General features: G+C 37.0%; 1 protein-coding gene across 1 annotated transcript in view; it reads left to right on the forward strand.

Moving 5' to 3' along the window:
• The window catches only part of ARID2 (AT-rich interaction domain 2), a 155,855-nt gene extending 133,970 nt beyond the window's left edge, over positions 1–21,885 (forward strand). Inside the window, exons 17-21 of the mRNA XM_037162322.2 lie at positions 2,378–2,516; positions 2,604–2,689; positions 5,703–5,826; positions 5,916–6,007; positions 20,297–21,885. Of these exons, the coding sequence (XP_037018217.2) occupies positions 2,378–2,516; positions 2,604–2,689; positions 5,703–5,826; positions 5,916–6,007; positions 20,297–20,441 (586 nt within the window). The 3' untranslated portion in view covers positions 20,442–21,885. The remainder of the gene's footprint in view (positions 1–2,377; positions 2,517–2,603; positions 2,690–5,702; positions 5,827–5,915; positions 6,008–20,296) is intronic.
• Positions 21,886–24,430: the final 2,545 nt, after the last annotated feature.

Below are 24,430 nucleotides of genomic sequence, written 5' to 3' on the forward strand. Positions count from 1 at the left end.
TTTTCAGCTGTCAAAATAACAGTCTATCATTTAGAATCACTGGGTATTTTGCTAATATTATTATACTTGGAATTTGAACTAATAATAAGCTTTTGTAAATCTGAGATTAATTTCATATAATATTTTTTGTTAGCATTAGTTTCAGAAGTATGTACTCCTTGGGCTTTAACTACTGATCAGGTGTGTGTGTGTGTGTGTGTGTGTGTGTGTATGGAAAACCCATTGTTTCTTCTATGGTTGATGGCAGAGTTCGTTTTTAACCTTACTTCAATTTTTTTCAAACACTGGATACCAAAGGATGCTTAAAAATGGTACTCCACACAAAAGTTCTGTATTATGAGACAAACTTGCCAGATTTTGTTGAAGTCCATTCAGTGTTATTTAAAATATTTGGGAAAAGAATTTCCTAGGGTGTGATTCTAGGCTGTAGTTTACTGATAAATTTTATCCTTAAGAAACTATGCACAGAATAAGGAGAATTATATACCAATACTTATTTTCAGAATTTGCTAGCATTTTTTTTAATGCCCTGGTTGGTGTGGCTCAGTGGATTGAATGCCAACCTGCAAACCAAAAGGCTTCAGGTTCAATTCCCAGTCAGGGCACATGCCTGAGTTGAGGGCTGGGTCCCTGGTGGGGGGAGCGTGCAAGAGGCAACCACACATTTATGTTTCTCTCCCTCTCATTCTCCCTCCTTTCTCCCTCTCTAAAAATAAATAAATAGAAATTTTTAAAAGCACACACACAAAATATATTATAGAATCATAGATACTGTATATAAAAAGTATACCTGTTTTTAATTTTTGTGTGGTATAAGAGTGTGGTCCTGTTTCATTATTTTATATGTGGCTATCCACAGTTTTTCCAACAACATTTATTAAGGAGACTATTCTTTTCCTATTGTATATTTTTGGCTCATTTGTTATAATTAATTGACAATACACAGGTTTGTTTCTGGGCTCTCCATTCTGTCCCATTGATCTGTGTATCTGTTTTTAAGCAAATACCATAGTGTTTAATTACTATACCTTTGTTAATATAGTTTGAAATCCGGAAGCGTGATGCCTCCACCTTTGTCCTTTTTTCTCAAGATTGCCATGGCTCTTTGGAGTCTTTTATGGTTCTATACAAATTTTAAGAATATTTGTTGTATTTCTGTGGAAAATGCCATTGGAATTGACAAGGATTGTGTTGAATTTGTAGATTGTTTTGGGTACTGTGGTTATTTTAACAATATTAATTAATCTAATCTATGGTGGTTTCACAATAAACTTTTGGTAGCTATTTATGTATACAAATATGAATGGGCCTGGCTGGTATAGCCCCATGGATTGAGTGCGGACTGTAAACCAAGGGGTTGCTGGTTTGATTCCCAGTCAGGGCACATGCCTGGATTACGGGCCGGGTCCCTCGTGGTGGGTATGTGAGGGGCAACCACACATTAATGTTTCTCTCTTCTTTCTCCCTCCCTTCCCTTCCCTCTAAAAAAATAAATAAATAAAATATTGTTTTAATATGAATGGTATGAAATATATACTCTACAATGACTTTTGACATCATCTTTTAAATTCAGTATTTACTCTTGCAGAAAATTTAAGGAAGATCTCTCATAAACTTTAAAGATATTGATTGTACAAATATTTGAGTTACTAGTTTGTAATTGAGGCCTTTCAGTGTATTTTTTGCTGTCTGGATTCCAGTATTCTCTCTTATTGCTACCTATTCTAATTAATAAGAGACAGTAGTATTTGACGTTCTTGGAATTTGTGTACTTGGCCACTTAACCTACTCAGACATTTGTATTGTTAAACCCTGGGTATATAAGTGAGTAGGGTATGGTACTGGAGAAAAGAGAGACAGAACTTCTTTGACATGGACAAACACACACAAAATTTGAATTCATCTAAAGAGCCAGTCTTACCAAAATGTTTAGCATTTAGATTGTTAGATTGTATATGCTAGAGTTTATTTTATATAATATGAAATCTAGTAAATGCTTGAGTAGCTTCTAAAGGTACAGTAGAGTATAATATTTATTTATAAAATAATGTTCTATTGTGTTTTGAAATGACATTTCATTTACTTTTAAGAAATTCTTAGCTGACCTCCACTGAAGGTAGGGAATTGAGAATAAAACATATTAAATGGAAAACAAATTACCAAAGGTGTTCAGTACAGTTAAGTGATTTAATGTGGAAATTATATGCAGAAAATTTTTTTTCAAAATATTCTTTGAAATGAAATGAACTCAAGACTTGCTTGCATTATTTGGCTTAATATTTCTGTATATTGATCTGGAGCCTTATATGAAAGGAACAAGTTTTCTACTTTTATTACAAAAGTGTCAGAAAATTTCTACTACTTATATTTTTTGTAGGTGGTTTCAGACACCCTCCCAGGTTTTCTACCATGCAGCAACTGAACATGGAGGAAAAGATGTGTATCCAGGGCAGTGTCTGTGGGAAGGTTGTGAACCTTTTCAGCGACAGAGGTTTTCCTTTATTACCCACTTACAGGTACACTTTCTTAATACTATCTGGTCAGTGCCTCTTTTGCATTAAAGGTCTTGATGCATAATCTTTTATTTCTTCTTTCTCACAAAGGATAAGCACTGTTCAAAGGATGCCCTGCTTGCAGGATTAAAACAAGATGAACCAGGACAAGCAGGAAGTCAGAAACCTTCTACCAAGTAAGGAACATGAGTTTAATTACCATTGTGTACACAAAAAGAAATATCAGGAAACGAGGCAAGGAATAGTAACAATGAAAGTCAATTTAGCATAGTGGGAGGCTAGAAATCTGGATTCTGGTCCACTCAACCATTAATCAACTATATGACCCTGTTCAAATTGCTTTAATTATCTAAGCATTGCTTTTTATATAGTACATGAGAAATATTTTGTAAACTGGAACTATGTATGGTTCTCTCTCCTTTGAGAGAGTAATTGAACATGTATTTGATAATGGCAAAGAGATTTCTTCTTACAACTCCTCCTTGGAAGGAGGTGTAAATGTCATATCAAGGTCCTATATTAGAGTATATGTGTCACATTTACCTGTTATTTCATGAGCACATACTTAAATGTACTCAAGTTCTGAGTTGGTTGTAGATTCCTATAAATTCTGTATTAGATTTGCATAGTATCTCCTATTTTGTTTCTAAAGCCCTTAGTTGTAGATTCTGTAACCTGAATGATATTTTTAACTCGACAGTGCGAAAATGTATTTATCACCATTTATTAAGATACTGTAGGCCCTGGCTGGAGTGGCTCAGGGGATAGAGTGCCAGCCTGTAAACCAAAGGGTCGCCAGTTTCATTCCCAGTCAGGGCACATGCCTGGGTTGCAGGCCAGGTCCCCAGTAGGTGATGCACAAGAGGCAACCACACATTGCTGTTTCTCTCCTTCTCCTTCTTCCTCCCTTCCCCTCTCTCTAAAAACAAATGAATAAATTTATTTTAAAAAAGATATTGCAATGTATTGGTTGTTATGCCAGACCTAGCCATGATTTTTTTTAAGGATTTTATTTATTTTATTTTTAGACAGAGGGGAAGGGAGGAAGAAGGAGAGGGAGAGAAACAGCAATGTGTGGTTGCCTCCCACATGGCCCCTACTGGGGACCTGGTCCTCAACCCAGGCATGTGCCCTGACTGGGAATGAAACTGGCGACCCTTTGGTTCACAGGCCCGTACTCAATCCACAGAGCCACACCAGCCAGGGTTGACCTCGGCATAATTCTGAGAATAAGACATAGTCTGTAACTTCACAAAACTTATATTCTAGGAGGAGAACTAGAAATATGAGAGCACAGAAGTCACTTACATACTTTATTAATTGAGTTTCTATTAATGAACATCTACTGTGTGCTGGACAATTAAGTATAGTATGAGGTATACATGAACAAGATACTTTTTGCCATTCTCACTGGATTTTGCCATTCTCACTGGATTTCTGGAGATCCAGTGAGAGGTGGAAGTACCTTCACACTGTGGAGAAGTCCCTTCTCCACAGTGTGAAGGTACTAAAATGAAGATGTGCACAAGATGCTGTGAGAGCTCGCCTAAACCAGTCCAGGAGACCAGAGGAGGCTTTCAGATAGAAAATACATCCACACTGACACCCAAAGACCAAGAGTAAATAATGGAGGGTTTTGTAAAGCTATAATCATAAGTTTGAATTTTATCCTATAGGCAACAGAAAGTCATTTTTCTGCCAGATATCTTGTTCTATAAATTTTAGTGTATTTAATTTGTATACATTATGTAGCATAAGAATATGTTGAAATATGTTTGCTTTTCCCAAGTTTGTAGGAAGAGTTATTTGCAATATCAGTTAAATCGATTAAAAATCACTTATATGTAAAAAACTAGTCACAATTTAAATCACAATTTAAAGTATGTTTTAAGTATACTTTAGATACTTAAAGTGTAATTTTGTGCATACACCTGTGTACACTATAGGTATAAACTGGTTTACAAATTAAAGATTGCTTTTCTTATTAACTTATTTAATATTCAGAATTCGTTTACTTATATAAAACGTGCCAAAAGTATTCCCACTTTCCAGGTGTGAAACCTGAAGCACAGAGGGGCAGACAAAATATTCAAAGTCATAGTGTCAAAAATAGATAGTGTTTCCTCACGTGGAAACAAGAACAAGTCACTGTCCTCTCCTCCACTGCCTTACCAGAATACAACAGACACTGGTGCAATTTTTCTGCTTGGCCAAGGAGAGCTAGAGTAGTTTGAATATAATTTTAGGTAAAATCCATTCCTTCATTCCATATATTTTATAAAGAATAGTAGAATATACTGAAAATGATTGATTAAAGTTATTAAATAATAGTGAAAATAAGATTATATAACAAATAGCTTGACGTGTAGCATAATTTCATATTACCAGACTAGGTTATCTTTTCCTGGATGACCTATACCTGTATCAATACATTTCTTACGTAATATTGTTTTAATCTTAGTTACTGTTTAGCCAAAATAATTTGCAACTAAAACTGTTGACAGATTTTTCTTTTTTGCTAACATCTTCATGTTCCATTCAGAGGTGTGCACTCCACAACTTTGGTACTGTGTTGTTATTTTAAATTTATCAGGGTAACATAGTTGGTAACATTATATAAGTTTCTAGTGTGTAATGTTATAATACATCATCTGTACACTACATTGTGTGCTCACCACCCAAAGTCTACTCTCCTTCTGTCACCATGTATTTACCCCCCTTCACCCTCTTCATCCTCCCCCCATCTCCCTTCCCCTCTGGTAACCACCACACTGTTGTCTGTGTCTATGAGTTTGTTTTTATTGTTGCTACTGTACATTTGTCGCATTCTCTTTTATATCCCACATACAAGTACAGTCATATGGATTTTATCCTTTTCCATTTGACTTACGTCATATTTATTTTGATTGCATGTTTCCTAGCATAGTAACTTTAAAGGTGGATTATAGTGGAACAACTACTGTTGATTTAAAATCTATAAATTGGAAAATAAAACACTGGAAATTTCACCTTATATTAAAAGTCCCCCAGGCTAACAAAAAGAGTAAATATTAATGCTGGACCATGGGAGATTTTATTCATCCTGCATCCAAAGTTCCAAAGTACCCACCCTGGGGTTGGCAAGTGGTCATCGTCAGTCTGTCTGCAGCATCGCATTAACAGTCTCTTTTCTCTCTCTGGTCAATTTAGGCAGCCAGCTGTAGGAGGCACAAGCTCAACTCCTAGAGCACAAAAGGCCATTGTGAATCATCCCAGTGCTGCCCTTATGGCTCTTAGGAGAGGATCAAGAAACCTTGTCTTTCGAGATTTTACAGTAAGCAAGCCTGGAAAGCCCTATCTGTAAAGGTGTGAGCAATGTGTGATTTAGGTTTTTATTCTTTTTCTTTTCTTTTTCTTTCTAAGGATGAAAAAGAGGGACCAATAACTAAACACATCCGACTAACAGCTGCCTTAATATTAAAAAATATTGGTAAATATTCAGAATGTGGTCGCAGGTGAGTAACCTGTTTTCCATAGCCAAAGTGAATTTATATTATTTTGCTTTTTGATATAAGGTAGTAAGATTAGATATCTATATTTTAATCACTGTTTTCCCTAGGAATTTTGTGAATATGTCTAAAAGCTTATGCCAAGGTCAGGCCATCATGATGCCCTAAAAGCCAAAAAAGTAGAGAGAAGTTCAAACAACCAAAAGGTGTTCTTTTAACTTTTTTATTAGGTTAATTTTCTTGCTGGCCATAGGATTTAGAGTAAAAAGTAGATCTGCTAAAGAGAAAATTTAGCAGTTTCATGAATTGGGGAAAGAGATGAATTGATCATTTGAATTGTGTGGAATTAGGATTGAATTCAGTTTGTTAATTGGCATTTTAATGAATTTGTCAAAATTAACAACAATTTACTATAATACCTGAACTTTTAAAAGTTACTTTCTAATGGACTTCACCAAGAGAAAACTTGGGATTTTGTAGATATTTAGAAACTAAAAACAGGTAACTAATCCTTGAGAGAGCAAATATGGAATGTTCTGCTGATGCCTTTTGGACCTTGAAGCTTAAATTGCTTTTCTAGTTTTCCTCCTGTATGTCAAACTCCTTTTCTGAACAGTTGTCCTCTGAGTCATCTTGTTTTCCAGATAGTGAAGACAGTGACTTTCTCTGAGTTTCTCTCCTCCCACATACTATTATTAACCCCATTCCCTAAATATATCTTGAATCTACCTTAGTTCTCCTCCCTTCCCCCTACTTTACCTTTTATATTTTTTGCAATCACCTTTACCTGGATCTTCCAGGCATATAAACAGTGGTATCAGTTACCCCCCCCCAAAAAAAGCAATGAATTTGACTATATCAGATTTTAAAACTTCTATAAGTTTAAGATGACTAAAACAATTAACTAGTTTTAAAAAGTACTTCCAATGACAAAGGTTATTATATTTAGTGTATCAGGCATTCTCACAAATGAATAAGAAAAATTCTTAACACTCAAATTTTAAAAAAGCAAAATGTTTTTGCTTTTTTATGAAGCATATTTATGAAAAAAATATGAAGGTTAGTAACCATGAGAACACTGCCGTTTTCTTCCTTCCTTGATAACATAATTTCTTCTTCTCTTTCTTACTGTATTACCCCCCCCACCCTTCCTTTTGCTTCATAGCCTACATTTCACTTTCAACCTGACTAAACCACGTACAGATTCCTAATCATGCCAGACTGTTCTTTTTTGCCTGGAATGCCCTCCTCCCTTTCTTACCTGCCTATTGAATATCTGCAAACACTTCATAATTTAACTCAGACAGTAGTTCCTGTGTGCCACCTTTGCCATGTTCCCCTTACCCACCGAGTTTGTTCTTCTCAATTTTTTCAGTATTCCTGTCTCTATAAAGTGTCTGTCTTATAACATTTAATGTTATTACTTTGGAAATTGTTTTCATATGGATTTTTTCCCTTCTGACCTATGTTCCAACTTTTTCTAATAGTCTTTGTAGCCTGAACACTTAGCACAATGCCCAACGCATTGTAGAAAATCTCTACTTCCTCTACATGCTTAGGATTCAACTCAGGAGTGACCTCTTCCTTTCCTGACATCTTCCTTACTACCCTGCTCCGACCTTGAGTACCACAGGGACTCTACCAAGGCACACACTGCACGTTACCAGCCTAGAGAGTGAGATCTTTGAAAGCAAGGATCAAATATTTATTTTTGGTTTTGTGTCCTCAGTGCCTAGCGTGATGTTGGGAATGTAACAGTGATTCAGTAAGTATTTTGTTTGACAGGTGGAAGGAAAGAAGTCTCACAAATTCATTTTTTCATGGAGTTCTGCCTGGAATGTGTTAGGCAGTTGGAATTCTAAAAGTAATTTTCTATATCTTTTTCTTAGGGCTTTTCCTCACATTCATATTGCACATTCTTGAACTTACAGCAAACCCATTTTGACTAAGTCCAGTATAATTACTGGTTCAGAAGTTTCACTTAATGTTTTTATATTGTCGATCTTGTTCTTTCATTTAACTCAAAACCTCCCACATGTCTTCTAGCATCTTCAGTTCCTATAATATCAATAAGCAAAAGCGACAGAATTGAAAGTCCATTTGATTCTTTCCATTTACCCCTCTGGTCCTGTTGAAATCCCCATACACAAGCTCTGTGGAACATCTCCAGTGATAGGGAGTTTTGCTTGAGTAAAAATACTGAAAGGGAACCTGGCAAAACCCACATGTGTGGGCAAGAGAGTATAGCAAATCATATAGCTGCAAAAGATAATTCTTTGTTGGTATGTCTTATCTCTGGCAGAGTAAGTTACAGGGTGTGATTTTTTTTTAGACTAAAGTAAATTCTATTTGCAGTAAAAACCTTCAGCTCAGTAGGAAGATACATGGAAATTTACCTTTAGCCTTAGAGTACAGCATACTGAACAATATGAAATGTCAGCATTTTTAAAATTTTGAATTCAGAATTATTGTCGGAATAGTATAAGATGTTTAATGCAGTTTATCTCCATTCTGATTAAGCATAAGCTCGAGAATTACAGTATATTTCTGCTCCTTTTGATGTATTTATCTTTTATCAGTACAATACATGGGTCTTATTTAAATATCAATTGGTACTTTTCTATATACTAATACTGAAAAACCCCAAAAAGGAATTAAGAAAACAATTCATTTACAATAATTCAAAAGGATAAAATATTTAGGAATCATATTAAACAAGGATGTGGAAGACTTCTACACTGAAAACTGTAAAGCAGTACTGAAAGAAATTAAAGAAGACTTAAATAAATGGAAAAATATTCATGTTCATGAATTGGAAGACTTAATATAGTTAAAAACGTCAATACTACCCAAAGCAGTCTACAGATTCAATGCAGCCCTATCAAAATCTCAGGGACACTTTATTCAGAAATAGAAAAATCCATTCTAAAATTTACATGGATCCCTGGCTGATGTGGCTTCACAGATTGAGCTCTGGCCTGCAAACCAAAGTGTCGCTGGTTCAGTTCCCAGTCAGGGCACATGCCTGGGTTGCGGGCCAGGTCCCCAGTTGGGAGCATGCTAGAGGCAACCACACACTGATGTTTCTCTTACGCATCAATTTTATCCCTCTCTCTCTCCCTTCCTTCCCCACCCTCTAGAAATAAATAAATTAAATATTTAAAAAACATAATTTAAGTGGAATCTCAAAATTTATAGATTCTGAAGAACTAAAGCTATACTGAATAAGAAAGTTGGAGGACTCACACATCCTGATACCAAAATTTACTCAAAGCTACAGTAATCAAAACTGTAGTACTGGAGATGAGACAGACATACTGACCAACAGAACACAAGAGAGAGCCCAGACATGGGATCTCACATATATGAAGTAATTTTCAATAAAGGTGCCAGTTATCCACTCAGGAAGAAGAAGACAGTCTTTCAACAATGCATTTGGGAAAACTGGATATCCACATGCAAAAGAATGAAGGTGAACCCTTACCAAACACCATATACAAAAATTAACTCAAAATGGATCAAAGACTTGAAAGCAGGAGTTAAAACTAGTATAGCTTCATGACATTGGATTTGGCAATCATTTCTTGGGTATGACACCACAATAAAAGAAAAAAGTTGAACTTTATCAGAATTAGAAACTTGTACACCAAAGGACACTATTGACAAAGTAAAAAGGCAACCCATAGAATGGAATAAAATAATTGCAAATCACATATCTGATAAAGGGGTTAATAGAAAATATAAAGAACTCCTAAAACTCAACAACAAACCAACTGAATCAAAAATGAGGAAAGGAACAGACATTCTCCAAAGAAGGAGAGAAACGAATGACCAATAAGCCCATGAAAAGATGATCAACATCACTAATCACTAGGGAAATGCAAATCAAACCCATAATAAAATACAACTTTGTACCCTTTAGGATGACTGTTAAAACACATGTACACACAAAAGTGTGGGGTGGATGTGGAAAAATTGGAGCCCTGTGTATTGCTGGTGGAAATATAAAAAGATAGCCACTGTGAAAATGGTATGGCAGGCCTCTAAAAATTAAACATAGGATTACATATACAAAAGAACTGAAAGCAGAAAGTTGAACATATATTTATGCAACACTGTTCATAGCAGCATAACCAAAAGGTGGAAGCAACCCAGTTGTCCAGTAGCAGATGGATGGATAACTGAAACATGGTTTGTGTGTGTATATATATCTGTGTGTGTGTGTGCGTGCCCTAAACAGGAGCTCCTCTGCTATGGTTGTGGCCAGTCCTCATAGTTGATTGGCTAGGAAGTCAACCCCTCCCACCGATATGCCAATAGCAATCATGGCTCTACTGCAACAGGAGGTTGTGCAAAGTCCACGTGATGTGTGTGTGGTGGGCTTGGGGGAACCTGGAACACAGAACTCAGGTGACATGGGAGTCTGTGCCACTGAGCCCTGTAAGACACCTACTACATAAGGCCACCTTAAGACTGGGAGAACAGATCTTCCTAATACATAGAAACAAGCACAGAGAGGCAGCCAAAATGAGCAGACAAAGAAACATGTCCCAAATGAAAGAACAGGAGAAATCTCCAGAAGATGAATTTAATGAAGTGGAGGCAAGCAAAAATACCAGATACAGAGTTTAAAACATTTTGCATAAGGATGCTCAAGGAACTTAGGACTTCGACACCATAAAAAAGGACAGAAACCATAAAAAAGAACTTGTTAGAAATGAAGAATACCTAAGAAAGAGTCAACAGCAGATTAGATGAAACAGGATTGAAGCAGCAATTTGGAAGACAATGCATCACAAAACACCCAATTGGAGCAGCAACAGGAAAAAATATCTTTTTTAAAGAGAGGATAGTTTAAGGGATCTCTGGGACAACCTCAAGCCTAATAACGTCGTGAGCATAAAAGAAGAAGAACGAGAGCATGGGATTGAGAACCTATGTGAAAAGCTGAGTAAAAATTTTCCTAACTGGTGAAGGAAATAGACATACAAGTCCAGGAAGCACCGAGTCTCAAATAAGGTGAACCCAAAGAGGTCCACACCAAGACACATCATAATTTAAATGCAAAAGGTTGAAGGCAAATAGAATGTTAAAAGAAAATGAGAAGCAGTTAGTTACCTACAAGGGAGCTTCTGTAAGACTGTCAGCTGATTTCTCAACAGAAATGATGCAGGCCAGAGGGATTGGCAGGCCAGAAATGATGCAAGATATACTAAAAGTGATGAAAAGCAACAACCTACAACCAAGATTACGCAGCAAAGCTATCATTTAGAATTAAAGAGCAGATAAAGATCTCAGATAAAAAGCTAAAGGGTTTCATCACCACCAAACTAGTATTATAAGACATTAAAGAGGTGGACTGGGATGGGAGTAAAAGACAGAAAACTGTACTTGAACAACATAAATAAATCTTAAGAAAAAAAGAGTCATTAAAAGGTCTTCTTTAAGAAGAAGGAAAAAAAGATAAGAAACATGAACAATAAAATGGCAATAAATAATATATCACCAATGACTTCAAATGCAAATGAATTAAATGCTTCAAAGACATAGGATGACTGAATGGATAAGAAAACGTGACCCTTACATATGCTGTCTACAAAAGACTCACTTCAGATGAAAGGACACAGCCTAGGAAGTAGAGGGTTGGAAAAAGTTATTTCATGAAGATGGAAACAACAAAAAAGCTGCAGTAGCAAAACTTAAACCAGAGAAAACAGACTAAAACAGAAGGCAGTAAGAAAAGAGAAAGAAGGGCCCAGCGGTTCCATTTTGGAGTACTCAAAGAAACTCAAAACACTAAATTGAAAAAGCATATGTATCCATGTGTTCGTTGCAGCTTATTGACAATGGCCAAAGTATGGAAGCAACTTAAATGTCCATTTGTAGGTGAGTGGATAAAGGAGTGTTACATATGTACAATGGAATATGCCTCAGCCATGAGAACAAGTGAAATCTTGCAAACATGGATGGACCTACAACAGGGGTGTCAAACTCATTTTCACTGGGGGCCACATCAGCTTTGTAGTTGCCTTCCAGGGGCCGAATGTAATTTTAGGACTGTAGGAATTTTAGGACTGTAGGACTCCTTAACAGTTAAGCAAGAGCTCGGCACTGCCACCAGGTAGAAATAAGGTGCCGGGCCGGATAAAACAAGGTGGAGGGCTAGATTCAGCCCCCGGGCCTTGTGTTTGCCACCTGTGACCTAGAGCGTATTGTGCTGAGTAAAGTAAGTCAGAGAAAGACAAATGCCAGTGATTTCATTTAAATGTGAGGTCTATAAAACAAGATAAATGAACAAGCAGAACAGAAACAGCCTCAGTGATAAGATTTTGACGGTTGCCAAAGGTGAAGGGTTAAGATCGATGATAAAAGTGAAGGGATTAAGAAGTACGAGTAGGTAGTTACAGAACAGTCATGAGGATGTAAAGTGCAGCATGGCAAATGTAGTTAATAAAATTGTAATAACTATGTATGGTATCAGATGGGTACTAGTTTTATCAGAGTGATCACTTTGTAAATTATATAAATATATAATCACTGGGTTGTATACCTGAAACTAATATAATATTTACATCAACTGTAATTGAAAAATAAAAAATATATTTCTAAAAAATGCAATCAAAACCAAATTTAGGGTTAGACCTGGAAATTCTTAATACACAGATTAAATTGGGCTAAAATACTTGGAGCATTTCCTGTGACTACTCATTTCAAAAATAACCTTCAAGAGGGTTTTTGACCTGATATTTTATTGATCACTGTGATTAGGGGAAAGCATTTACTGCACCATAGATATTCCCACGGTCCCTAAGGGAGTGTGCCTTCATAGAGAGAATGCCTGACTGAGAGTCAAAACACATGGCTCTGACCTCTGGTTCTGCTGTTGAGTGGCATGAAAACAATCACTCCTTGGGCTTCAGTTCTAGGAGGACACATGCCTCAGTTTTCTGTGGCTGCTCTAACAAATTTAGCAGCTTAAAGAGCTGCTATAAAACCCTTTATTATCTCACAGTTTCATAGATCTGAAGTCCAAAATAGCATGACAGGGTTTTCCACGTAGGGTCACATAAAGCCAAACTTGGTGCCTGTACTATGCATTCTTCTCTAGAGCTCAGGATTCTCCTCCAAGCTCATTCTCTTTATTGACGGAATTCCGTTGTTTGCAGCTGGAGGTCTGAGGTCCCCATTGGCTTGCTGGCTATCAACCAGAGACTGCCTTCCGGTCCTGGAGACTGTCCACGTCCCTTCTCAACGTGGCCACGTCCACCTGGAAGCAGCAGTGGTGTATTAAATCTTTCTCTTGCTTTGAATTTACATCTTACTCTTCTGCCAGCATTCAAAAGGGTATTACGCTATGTGAAATAAGCCAGATAGGAAAGACAAATACCACATGATTCCACTTACATGTGTAACCTAAAGAACAAAATGAATGAACAAACAACAGAAGTAGACTCAGATGCAGAGAACAAATTGATGGTTGCCAGATGGTAGGGGGTCAGGGGTGGGTGGGAAAAAAAAAGGTCAAGGGATTGAGCAGTACAGATGGGTAGTTACGGGATGGTCACGGATGTGAAGTACAGCCTAGGGAGTACTTCACATTAGTCAGCATTGTAATAACTGTGCGGCCAGGTGGGAACTGGAATTGTAGAGGGTGACCTCTTCATAAATTACACAATTGTCTACTACTGTTCTGTACACCTGAAACTAATGAAAAGTAACGTCTAATGTTAACAGTAATTGAAAAATAAAATTTTAGAAATACCCTCAAGCTGTGGAATGAGTAGATATATAAACTTGTCTTTTACTTATGACCATAATTATAAAAATGTATTTTCTAAGGTTGGTAAAAAGATTTTCATCATTTCAAAAAAATTTATCTGAGTAATTAAAGACCTTTATTCACTGATTCTTGAATGAAGACCATCCTATCTAGCAGATATGAGGAAGCTCCAGGGGCTACAGAAAATGAGGGACCTTTACAGACAAAAGGGGGTGGAATGAAGTAATCCTAGGAAAGAACAAATTGTGACAGTCACCTTCCTTAGGGTATGACAGTGGCCCATCAGGTGGATGACCTTGCTAGTGCTGTCCAGGGGATTCCAGATTGGCTGGTTTAAGATTCCTTCCTGGGAGAGCCTAAAATTTGTAAGTCTGCTACCAAGTCTCACTTTGGTGATCTTGAGCATAGCACACATTACTCTGTTTCCCTTTAACACTCTCTTAAAATGAGTGGTTAAGAGGCCCTGACCGATGTGGCTCATTTGGTTGGGTGAAGTCCTGCAAAGTGAAAGGTGGCCAGTTCAATTCCCAGTCAGGCACATGCTGGGGTTGCAGTTTCGGTCACCAGTCAGGGTGCATACAAGAGACACCGATAGATGTTTCTCACATCAACATTTCTCTCCCTCTCTTTCTCCCTTCATCTCTCTAAAAATTAGTGGTTAGGAGAACAAGTTTTAGAATGGTTTCCTATGTAGAAGACCTCCAATTAACAATAAGTTGCTCTTAATTATAAAGGTGTTTTATTTTTGTTTTGGGTTATTATTGTTTTTTGGGGGTTTTTTTTTCCAAGAAAAAGGAATGAAATTCTGGTATATGCTACAATTTGGACTTGGACACTGTGTAGACATTAAGCTAAGTGAAGTAAGCCAGATGCCAGTGGACAAATGCTATGTTACTCCACTAGAGAAGAATCCAATGTGTAGAGATAGAAAATAGAAGAGTGGTCACCAGGGGCTTAGGTGGGCAGGGCGGGAATAGGGAGATACTGTTTAAAGGGACAGAGCTTGGCCACGGGGTGACAGAGACGTTCTGGAGTTGGTAGCGGTGATGAGTGCACAACACTGTGGATGTTCTTAACACCACTGACCTGTGTACTTAAAAAATGGTTAAAATAGTCAATTTTATATCGTATTTTACCACAATTTAAAACTAAAAATAACAACAAAGGAGGGATTTGGGGAATAATGGGGAGTGACTGACTGCTCATGGGTGTTTGGTTTCTTTTTCGGGTGATGAAAAAATCAAAAATGGATGTGTGATAGTTGCGTAATTCCGTGAATATACTAATAACCACTGAATTACACACACCTGAATACTTGAACTGTATCGTATATGAATTATATCTTAATAAGGCTATTACAGAAATTTTTTAAATTAAATGACACTAATAAGCTTACTACAAAATGTAGCAATCCCTATTTCATCTCTTGTGCCCATTTCCAAAGGGGAGCTTTCAACAATTTGAGCTAATTTTTCTGATATTTGCTTTCATATTTCTAAATAATAATGCTTATGTAACTATTTCTTGATTTACCAATTTTACACATTCCTGTTGGGTCTCTCTCTAAAGAATTGAATACTTTTAAAACCTCTCCTACCTTTCCTTTCCTCATAAGATTGTTATATCACAGTGTATTAAATCTTAGATGTTGTCAAATTATTTGATGCTGAGCCAAGTACCTCTGTTATTACATTTTTCTTTCTGTTTTGCTGGGGTTAATGATTACCTTGCTTTTTATGGGCCTTCTGCTGATTTTGTTAGATAAGTCCATATATGTAACCTGTCCAAATACTCACAGTTGTTAAACTTCTTATTAGTTTTACATTTTTCGCCCTGTGCAGTCTAGACAGCTTACTTCGCAGGCCTGGTACACATTTATTCTTGGGAATTCTTCTAATGTTGAGTCCCTTTTCATTGAATTCCACTTATTTCCTTTATTTGATTTGCTCCCTAATATTAAAGCACATCCTCTGATAATTTTAAGATTCTACATGTCTGAAAATGTTTTTAGTCTACCCGTTCTCTTGCTGGTTTAGATATAGAATTCTAGATTAAAAATCATTTTTCTTTAAAAATCTGAGGGTATTGCTCTTACGTTTTCTAGCATGCTAAGACTCAACTGCTAAGTTGAGTCCAGTAACATGCTGATTATTCCTTCTTTGTATGTGATCTGTTCCCCCTCTGGAAGCTCTTAGGATTTTTTTTTAACTTTCTGATACTATGAAATTCATGATAGTGTGTTGTGGTGTCAGTGTTCTGTTGTCATTGAAGCAAGTGTCTCGTTTCAGTGGGTCCTTTCAACCAGGAGACGTGCCCCCCAGTAAAGGGAAGTTTTCTGGCACGTTCCTTTCAGAATTCCCTGCCATCCATTGTCTCTGTCTTCCACTTCTAGAACTTCTGTTTTTTTGGATGCTAGATCCAGATAGAGTCTCTAATTTTCTTTTCTCTCTTAGCTATAATTTTATCTAATTTTCTGGAAATTTTCTTGACTGTCATCAAATCTACTGAATTTTCCTGTCACCTGTCTTCCTTTAATCTCTAAGACCTCTTTCTGAGTCGCCAGTTGCTGTTTCATCACATTCTGTTTATGTTGAATGGGGTGTCTTCTCTCTGAGGATTTTTTGAAAGATTTTGTTTATTTTTAGAAAGAGGGAAAGGGAGAAAGAGAGGGAGAGAACATCCACTGCGAGAAAAACATGGACCAGTTGCCTCTTGCACCCCCAACCTGGGACCCGGCCGCCGCCTCAGCCGTGGGCCCTGACCAGGGGAGTCCCACCCACCGAGCCACACCAGCCAGGGCTCTCTCGGAGGATATTCATTCCTAGTATTGTTGAAGCTGCTTCTTCTCCCACTATAGTTGCCCATTCCTTGAAATTCCTTGAATTTCTGTGGATTTGGGGGCTTTGTTTTATATTATAAGAATAAAATACTTAAAAGATAGAACTTCTGAGTGCATGACCTCCACTTGTCACTGGTGATTGCTATTTTAGGGTGATTGCTATTTTAGGGTGACCCCCGATGAACAAATTTGTTTATTAGAAGTCCACTCCCACACCCAGTGGCACTTTCTATAGAAGGTTTGTCCTCCAGAGAAGAATCTCTGATTTTCTTTCTTGCCTTTGGAGGTGGGCATTTTGGACGAGAGTCAATGTGAGGTCCTATGTTCTGGCAACAGAATGGAGGGACCAGGAGCTTTTCCCGTGTTTCAAGTAGGTTCACGTACACCCAGGGCCATTTTCGTCTGATAGATCTCTCACCCCCGAACCTTTTTCTCTCTCTGTCTCTCTAAGTCCTAAGTCTTTCTTTTCTCCAGAAAATCAATTTATTTATTTGGGCTGGGAAATGAGAGAAACTTTTGTCCAAACAGCTGATTTGGATCTAAAATTGTTTTCACTAACTGTACTTACAGATTATTTCACGCTTTCTGTTAAGTGCATTGAAGTGGCACAATGCCTGGGCCTTATTACACATCAGAGAGAAGCTCCTGAAATGCTGAAAGTGCCATTGTATACAGTAGGCACATTTCATTTTTAGCTAATGAGTGCTGCTTTAATTTTTTAAAATCCCCCCAAAATAAAAGATATTAATATATATCAGAAGTCAAATTGTTACCTTAAAAACATCCTGATTTAAATTTAGTCTTTCTAGTTATATGCATGTAACATAAAAATAAAGAATAATAAAAGACAGAAAACTGTACAGTAAACTTGAACAACAATAAAAATGTTCTAAAAAAGAATACTTTTTAATATGTGACTTAATCATTTTGGAAAATATGATTTTATTAAGTTTTTGAAACTAAATGCTTTTTGTCAAAATGTTTATTGATTTATAAAGGGAAAATAATTTGATTTCACTTTGTATGCTATTTTTTTAATCTTTTTTCTCTTTACAGAAATTTTAAAATTTCATAGTTCATTTAAAAGTTTGTTAAACTTTAAAGTAAATTATGTCTAAAGAAAAGCATAAAACACAGAAGTATAAGGCCCAATGAATTATTACAAAACGAACCAACCATCCAAGTTAAGAAATAGAACAGTATCAGTACAGAGCCCCTTGGAGTCCCCACCCGTCTTGAGCCTGTCCTCCTTCATGGGATCACTCTCCCAGGCTGTCATGCCGTATGTTAGTTTTGCCTGGTTTTGAACTTTATAGAACTGGAATCATATAGTATATATTCTCTCATGCTGGGTTTTTTTTTAGCTCAGTATTGTGTGTGATTTATTCGTGTCAATGCATATAACAGAACTTTGTTCATAACATTGGCATATAGAATTCTATTGTATAAATGCAATTTTTAAAATTCTACTCTTGATGGACATGTGGGTTGTTTCCAGTTTGGAACTATGAAGAACAGAGCTGCTGTGTTTTTTGGCCATATATGGACATAATTTCTATTGAAATTTTATAAAGGATTGCTGATTTGTAGAACTTGTACATAATACCAAACGATTCCAGAGGCTTTGCAGTTTGCACCTCTCCAGCAAGTATGACAGTCCCGTTACTCCACACCCGGACCGGCGCTCTTTAATACTGAACTTTAGTCCTTCTTCGGAGTGTGTGGAGTATCTAGTATGGAAACTACATAAAAGCAAATACCCAAATAGTGAAAAAAATAAGAAAAGATGCCTAACTTTCTAGTCATCAATCTCAGTTTTTTTCTTTTTTTTCTTTTTTTTTTTAAGATTTTATTTATTTATCTTTACAGGGGAAGGGAAGGAGAGAGGGAGAGTAATATCAATGTATGGTTGCCTCTTGTGTGTCCCCTGCTGGGAACTGGCCTGCAACCCAGGCGTGTGCCCTGACTGGGAATCGAACCGTGGTTGCTTGGTTCCCAGGCCTGCACTCAATCCACTGAGCTACACCATCAGTTTTTTTTCTTAGTCATCAGTTTTGCATTTTTTTATAGTTGTTTTGCTTTGCTATGATAAAAATGACTATAGTCCCCACATGTTCAATTTCAGCTTTGAATTTGTGTCTTTTTGCATTTACTGCTTCCTTACAGAGTTTTTCATTCAAAATTTAGAAGTCTTTAATCCCTGTTTCACTTTTAGTTCCTTTTATTCAGGATTATTTTAATGAAGACAGTGATGTTCTTGGATAATGTCATGCTGCTTGATTATTTTTCTAACATGTAGTGTGAAGATTTTTACATATAAGGCAAACCTTGTAATAATTTTGCAGTGAAAACTCATATACCAATCACTTAGCTATGCCATTGATAAGTTTAGTAGTGGTTGGGCCTTGAACGATGTAGAGGGCTAGGAATGCTGAGCCCCAAGAAGTCAAAAATCAGCATATAAACTTGTGACTCCCTCAAAATTTAACTGTAGTGTACTGTGACTGGAAGGCATATGTCAACAGTTAACACAAATTTGGTATGTATATGTATTATATACAGTATTCCTGTGATAAGGGTAGAGAAAAGAAAGTTTTATTAATAATAAGGAACAAAAGTATATTTATGGTTTTTATTTAAGAAAAAGCGCTACGTGTAAGTGGACCCCACAGTGGAAACCTGTGTTGTTCAAGAGTCTGCTGGGTTTTCTCCATCACGCATCTGCCCTGCTTCCCTTTCTGGCCGATCGGCTGCTTTTCTCCTCAGCCCTGAGTGTCACTCTTTGGTAGACGGTGCTCATTCGTATACTCGCTCTTCTTCTTACACGCAGCCACAGCAGTACTCTAATTTCTTCACTGAAGTTTATAACTTTTTTTAGAAATTAGTTTTTATAGAGTATCGTGGCATTCAAATAGTTAAGCTAAATGTTGCGTTTTCACTTAAAGGAAGAACCATTATCATACCTAGAATATAATTTTTATTCTCAAGTCGTTTCTTAAAAGCAGCCACTCTGTTTCTCTCCAGCGTTTTCTGACGGGATCTGAATTACTATTTTATTCTATTGAGCCAGGCTCGCTTACCATGAGATCTATCCCCGTACCAGTTTGTAAGCACACAGCTCAGTGTCCTGGACGGTCGGCACGATGCTGTCCAGCAGGTCTCTAGAGCTGCTTCATCTTGAGTACCTCTGACCTTATACTCATTGATTAGTAATCCCTCGTTTCCGCCTTCCCCCAGCCTCCGGCAGCTTCCATTCCACTCTTTGATTCTGTGAATTTGACTATTTTAGAGACACGATCCAAATTTTCTAGGAGCACGACTGAAGTTGAATACAAAATGATGCTAGCAGTTTCCTGTATTTATTATAGAAAAGTACCCCAGAGAAAAGGCAGGCAGTCAGAGACGTTGCCTGATTCTGCCAGTATTATTTAAGTGGCGAGGAAGTCGTTTCCATTTGAAATACCTCAAGTTGGCCTCAGTTTTACTCATCTGTAAATTGGACAGATTAAACTGGTTATTTCCCAGGTCCTGCCTTCCCTTCTTGCAATGCTATATTAACATTTACTGTAGGGCTGTGTATTATTTCTTTAAAAATGTTAGTTTTTAAACTTGCAGAATCCATAAGGAATCATCACCGTGACTTAGGATGCTGATGAACTTCTATGTTTTTTTCCAGATTGTTAAAGAGACATGAAAACAACCTATCAGTGCTAGCCATTAGTAACATGGAAGCTTCCTCCACCCTTGCCAAATGCCTTTATGAACTTAATTTTACAGTTCAGAGTAAAGAACAAGATAAAGACTCAGAAATGCTGCAGTGAAAAATAATTCCACTTCTAGAGTGGGGAACTCAAAGAAAGTCAGATACATTTCACATATTGTTACTGAAGAAAGCACCAAGTCTTAATGGAACCGAGACCATAGAATGAATTCTTTTATCTCCTCCCGTGATGCTGAGAGGAAGCTTCGTATTCTGATCTGCGCGAATCCCTTTGTTCTGTTTTAAAAAAATCTAAAAAGAAAAAGAAAAAAAAACTGCTGTGGGATTGTCAACCAGCTTGTCTGCAGGATGTTTCTCAGAGCTGATAAATCCTGATGGAAACTGGTATGATCAGAATTCAGTACCATCCACATTGGAATATACATGGAATATTGTAAAACCTACGTGAGCAGATGAAATAGAAGCATTAAATATTTTTATCTATATCCAAAAAGGAGCACATTTTTATATTTACAAAACAGTTTAAGCTGGTTTGAATAATTAAAGTTTCAGCACACCTGTACCCCCGACTCAGTGGGGGCCACCAATGTCTAGCTATGGATTGTGTGTTTTGTTTAGAAATCAGTAGCTTGGTTTTCTTACTTGAGCCAATATATTTTCACTTATTTATTATCATAAAAATTTACCAGTCAGAATAGATCTTGTAAATATTTGTGAATAGAATGAACACCTTTCATGCCACTGCAGCCACTGGAAATACATTCTGTGGTGTCCTAGAAGCATTATTGGTAGGTTCTGAAGTTTTCTAGACTTTCCTGTCAATTGTAAGTAATTGTGATATATTCTACGCAGTGGATGAATGTTCTTTAAATTTGTGTAAATACTTCTGCAAAGGTACTGATGCTGTAAAGTCAAAACAGTTGTGGAACTGTGATTTTTTTTCCTTTTCTCTTTTTTTTTCTTTTGTATTATACACCTTGTAGAACTCATTTTGCTGGCTAAAAGAGTATGGAATAATATATCTCATGTCATTTTTGTAGAAGAAAAACTATTTGAAGGTTTTTTTGGTTTTCCCTAACATGTATCCACTGTAAACATTTGTCACGTGCAAGCTCAGAGCTTGGACAGAATTTTTTGTATTTGTAAATTGGTTTAAATACATGGAATTTTATACAGGTTTTCTCCTGTGTTATATATGCATTATGTGCAGGTATGATATTTTCTTCACTACTTTTTCTATCTTAATATAGTGTGGAATTTTATTGTATTATTCTTCCATTCTTAATACTGTACCACATTCCTGCTCACGAACTGCTCACTTCCTTAAATTGTCTTTTTTCCCCTCAGCGTGACATGTATCCATTGATAACTGCCTATTGCCTGTTCTGTTAGCATCCAAAAATGTGGAAGGCCTTCCAACCACCATTTCTGCTGTGTCCTTAGGATGTGCAGTAAAAAATATAGACCTAACAGTTTATGTTATAGAATGGCTTTATTTACTTTGGTGACTGTTTATAGTTTTTAAATAAAAGACTGAACATTTTCTTGAGTCTTTCATTTCTGAGTATGGTTAAGACATTAAAAATTTAGAGAGAATCTTAAATTCAGCTGAAGGCAAGGTCCAGTCACCTATTTGAGATACGTTGAGTTATATTAAAGGGAGAACAGATGACAGAAGTCCTTTCTGCGACAGACTTGGATAAGTGGGAGGTTGAGAGTATTTATTTGTTAGACTCCAGAGTAAACCCAGACTGTTGTGTGATACTGTGTTTCTTTCACAATGGAGCCAAATATTCAACTTGAATTTGGGAGCAGCTTCTTACAGTAAAAGGGCCTTAGTTTGTATATAATCTTTTTTTTACTATTTTGATTCAACTAGTAGCAAAGGAAAACCCAGTTTCTCCCCAAAGGGGCCTCCCTGGCGGTGCACTCTCCCGTGTGTTAATGAAGGCAGAAGAAACCCCTTGACCAGCATTAGTCGCAGTGGTTTCCTAGGGTTGTGGGGCTTATCCTGGGCCCACCTCCTGAAATCAGGACTGCCGGCCGACGCACCAGAGATGCTGTGGTTAACCCTACAATGATTCTCAAAACCCCAAAACTTACAAGGCTCCCAGTGGTTGACATCAGTTGGAAAATTTTCTATTCATTGTATTTACCTAAAATTCTCTTGGATTTTTCTAACATAACTTTCTGTAACAGCAATGTTTGTTTTAAAGGTACATGTTTCTTTGCAAACTAAGAAACTGCTGTGGAACTTACTAGCAAAGAGAACCTCCAGGTTTAGAAAAACGATTTTCATATTCACCATTCTTCCACCTCATCGGAATTGCATGCCATAGTTGTAGCTTTTGTGCTGTGATATGTAAATATGTCTGTAGTTTCTCGAAGCATTGGTCTCAGCAGAGAATTTTCTAAATGTATTTCACCTAACGAAACCAAGTATGGCTTCCCACTTAGGTTTTTCTCCTTATTATAGCTTTATAGAATGATACAATGGAACAACACGGACTTGCTGGGTAATGGAATTGAAGTGCTCGTGCACACGTTCTGCGTAACCCCTCATTCATGAAAAGGTGCTCCTCGCTAGACAGAAACTTGCTGATTTTCAGTATTGTTATTTTTGTCTAAAGTTCTGTAAATATATGCTTTAATGTTATCTTTAAGAAATCTATGTAAATAATATAGTCTACAACATAGAGACTGTACGATTCTGTTATATATGTGCCTAGTGCTCTGTTGGCACTCAATAAATTTTAAGTAACAAAATTGATAATCATATAGCCAAGGCATATTTTTCTTCCAAGCTCAAGACAGGATGTGACTATACCCTAATGAGACTTGGCAGTTCAAACCACACATGGAAACTTGTCTCATTACTTTATAGTCATGCCATGTATGTTTTTTTAACCATAAAATGACAATAAAAATGATTTTTAAAATGAGAATGTTTTCGATAAGTGACTTCTGTCCTGATCTTAATCACTGTGATCAAAGTATCACACACCAAAGGAAGCATGAGAAGTTGTGTGTGTTTTTTTTTTTTTATCACAAAACAAGCTGCAACCATGTGGGGCGCTTTGCCGGGATCAGTTTAATCAAAGAGTAGTAAGTTTAAAAAAATCCAATATGTATCAAGGGAAAATTGAGCTTATCAACCCCCTCATATTCCTGTCTCTCTCTAGACTCCAAAGAACAGTCATGGGGATGCTCAGAGTTCTAACTACCTTCTCTCAAGGCAGCAAAACAAATGAAGACAGTGCTACCTTCTAATTACGTCACAGCCACCATTAACTTTTTCAACTGCCTTGTATCTGTGAATCTTTCATTGCATTCATGTATCCTCATTTAAGAAAAGGATCCAGAGCTTTCACTGTAAAAATGGAGGACTAGACAATGTGTAAAAAAAGGCTAAGGCACACTGCACAGACATAGGCCAGCAGATTCATCCCTGATGACAGTAAGTCCTTACTTAGCATTGTCGGTGGGTGCTCGGAACTGGCGAAACGACGTGTATAACCACCAGTTTTACCAGAGGCTAAGAGGTAAAAACAAGGGTTAGGTTCCTGCAGCATCTCGTCGTTAGGACACAACGCTGAACAGAACCATGTTACTCCAGGGCCTGCCGTCCCCTTCCATATGGAGAGAGAGCTGTCATTACATCCTGGTTCCTGTGGATTTCACTCTGAAACGAAGTCCACATTGGATACATGTACACACTCAAAAGATAACATAAAAAGAAACTTTTGTGAATAGGTAATAACACATGCAATTCAAGAATCCAAACATTCAAGAGGGTCTGAAAAGTCTCCCACCTGCGCTGGCCAGGTAAAGGCTGTTCATGCTTCTGAAGCACTTCTCTGGTATTGATTAGGTACAAGCAAGTGTATTTTCTCACTTCTACACAAAATATTTCATATTATAGATGCTGGTGCTCTTTTTAAAAAAAATTTAAGATCTTGGATGAAAATAGCTCCATTTTGTGGATGTGCCATGATTTCCTTAATCCCTTATTGATGGACATGTTTCCAAAGTGTGCTGGTCACTAAAATTTGCTAAGCACTTTCCTGTCAGTCACTGTGTTAAGCCTTT

Source organism: Artibeus jamaicensis, unplaced genomic scaffold (assembly GCF_021234435.1).
Source record: "Artibeus jamaicensis isolate MK-2021 breed Jamaican fruit bat unplaced genomic scaffold, CSHL_Jam_final contig_233, whole genome shotgun sequence".
NCBI classification, from domain to species: Eukaryota; Metazoa; Chordata; class Mammalia; order Chiroptera; family Phyllostomidae; genus Artibeus; species Artibeus jamaicensis.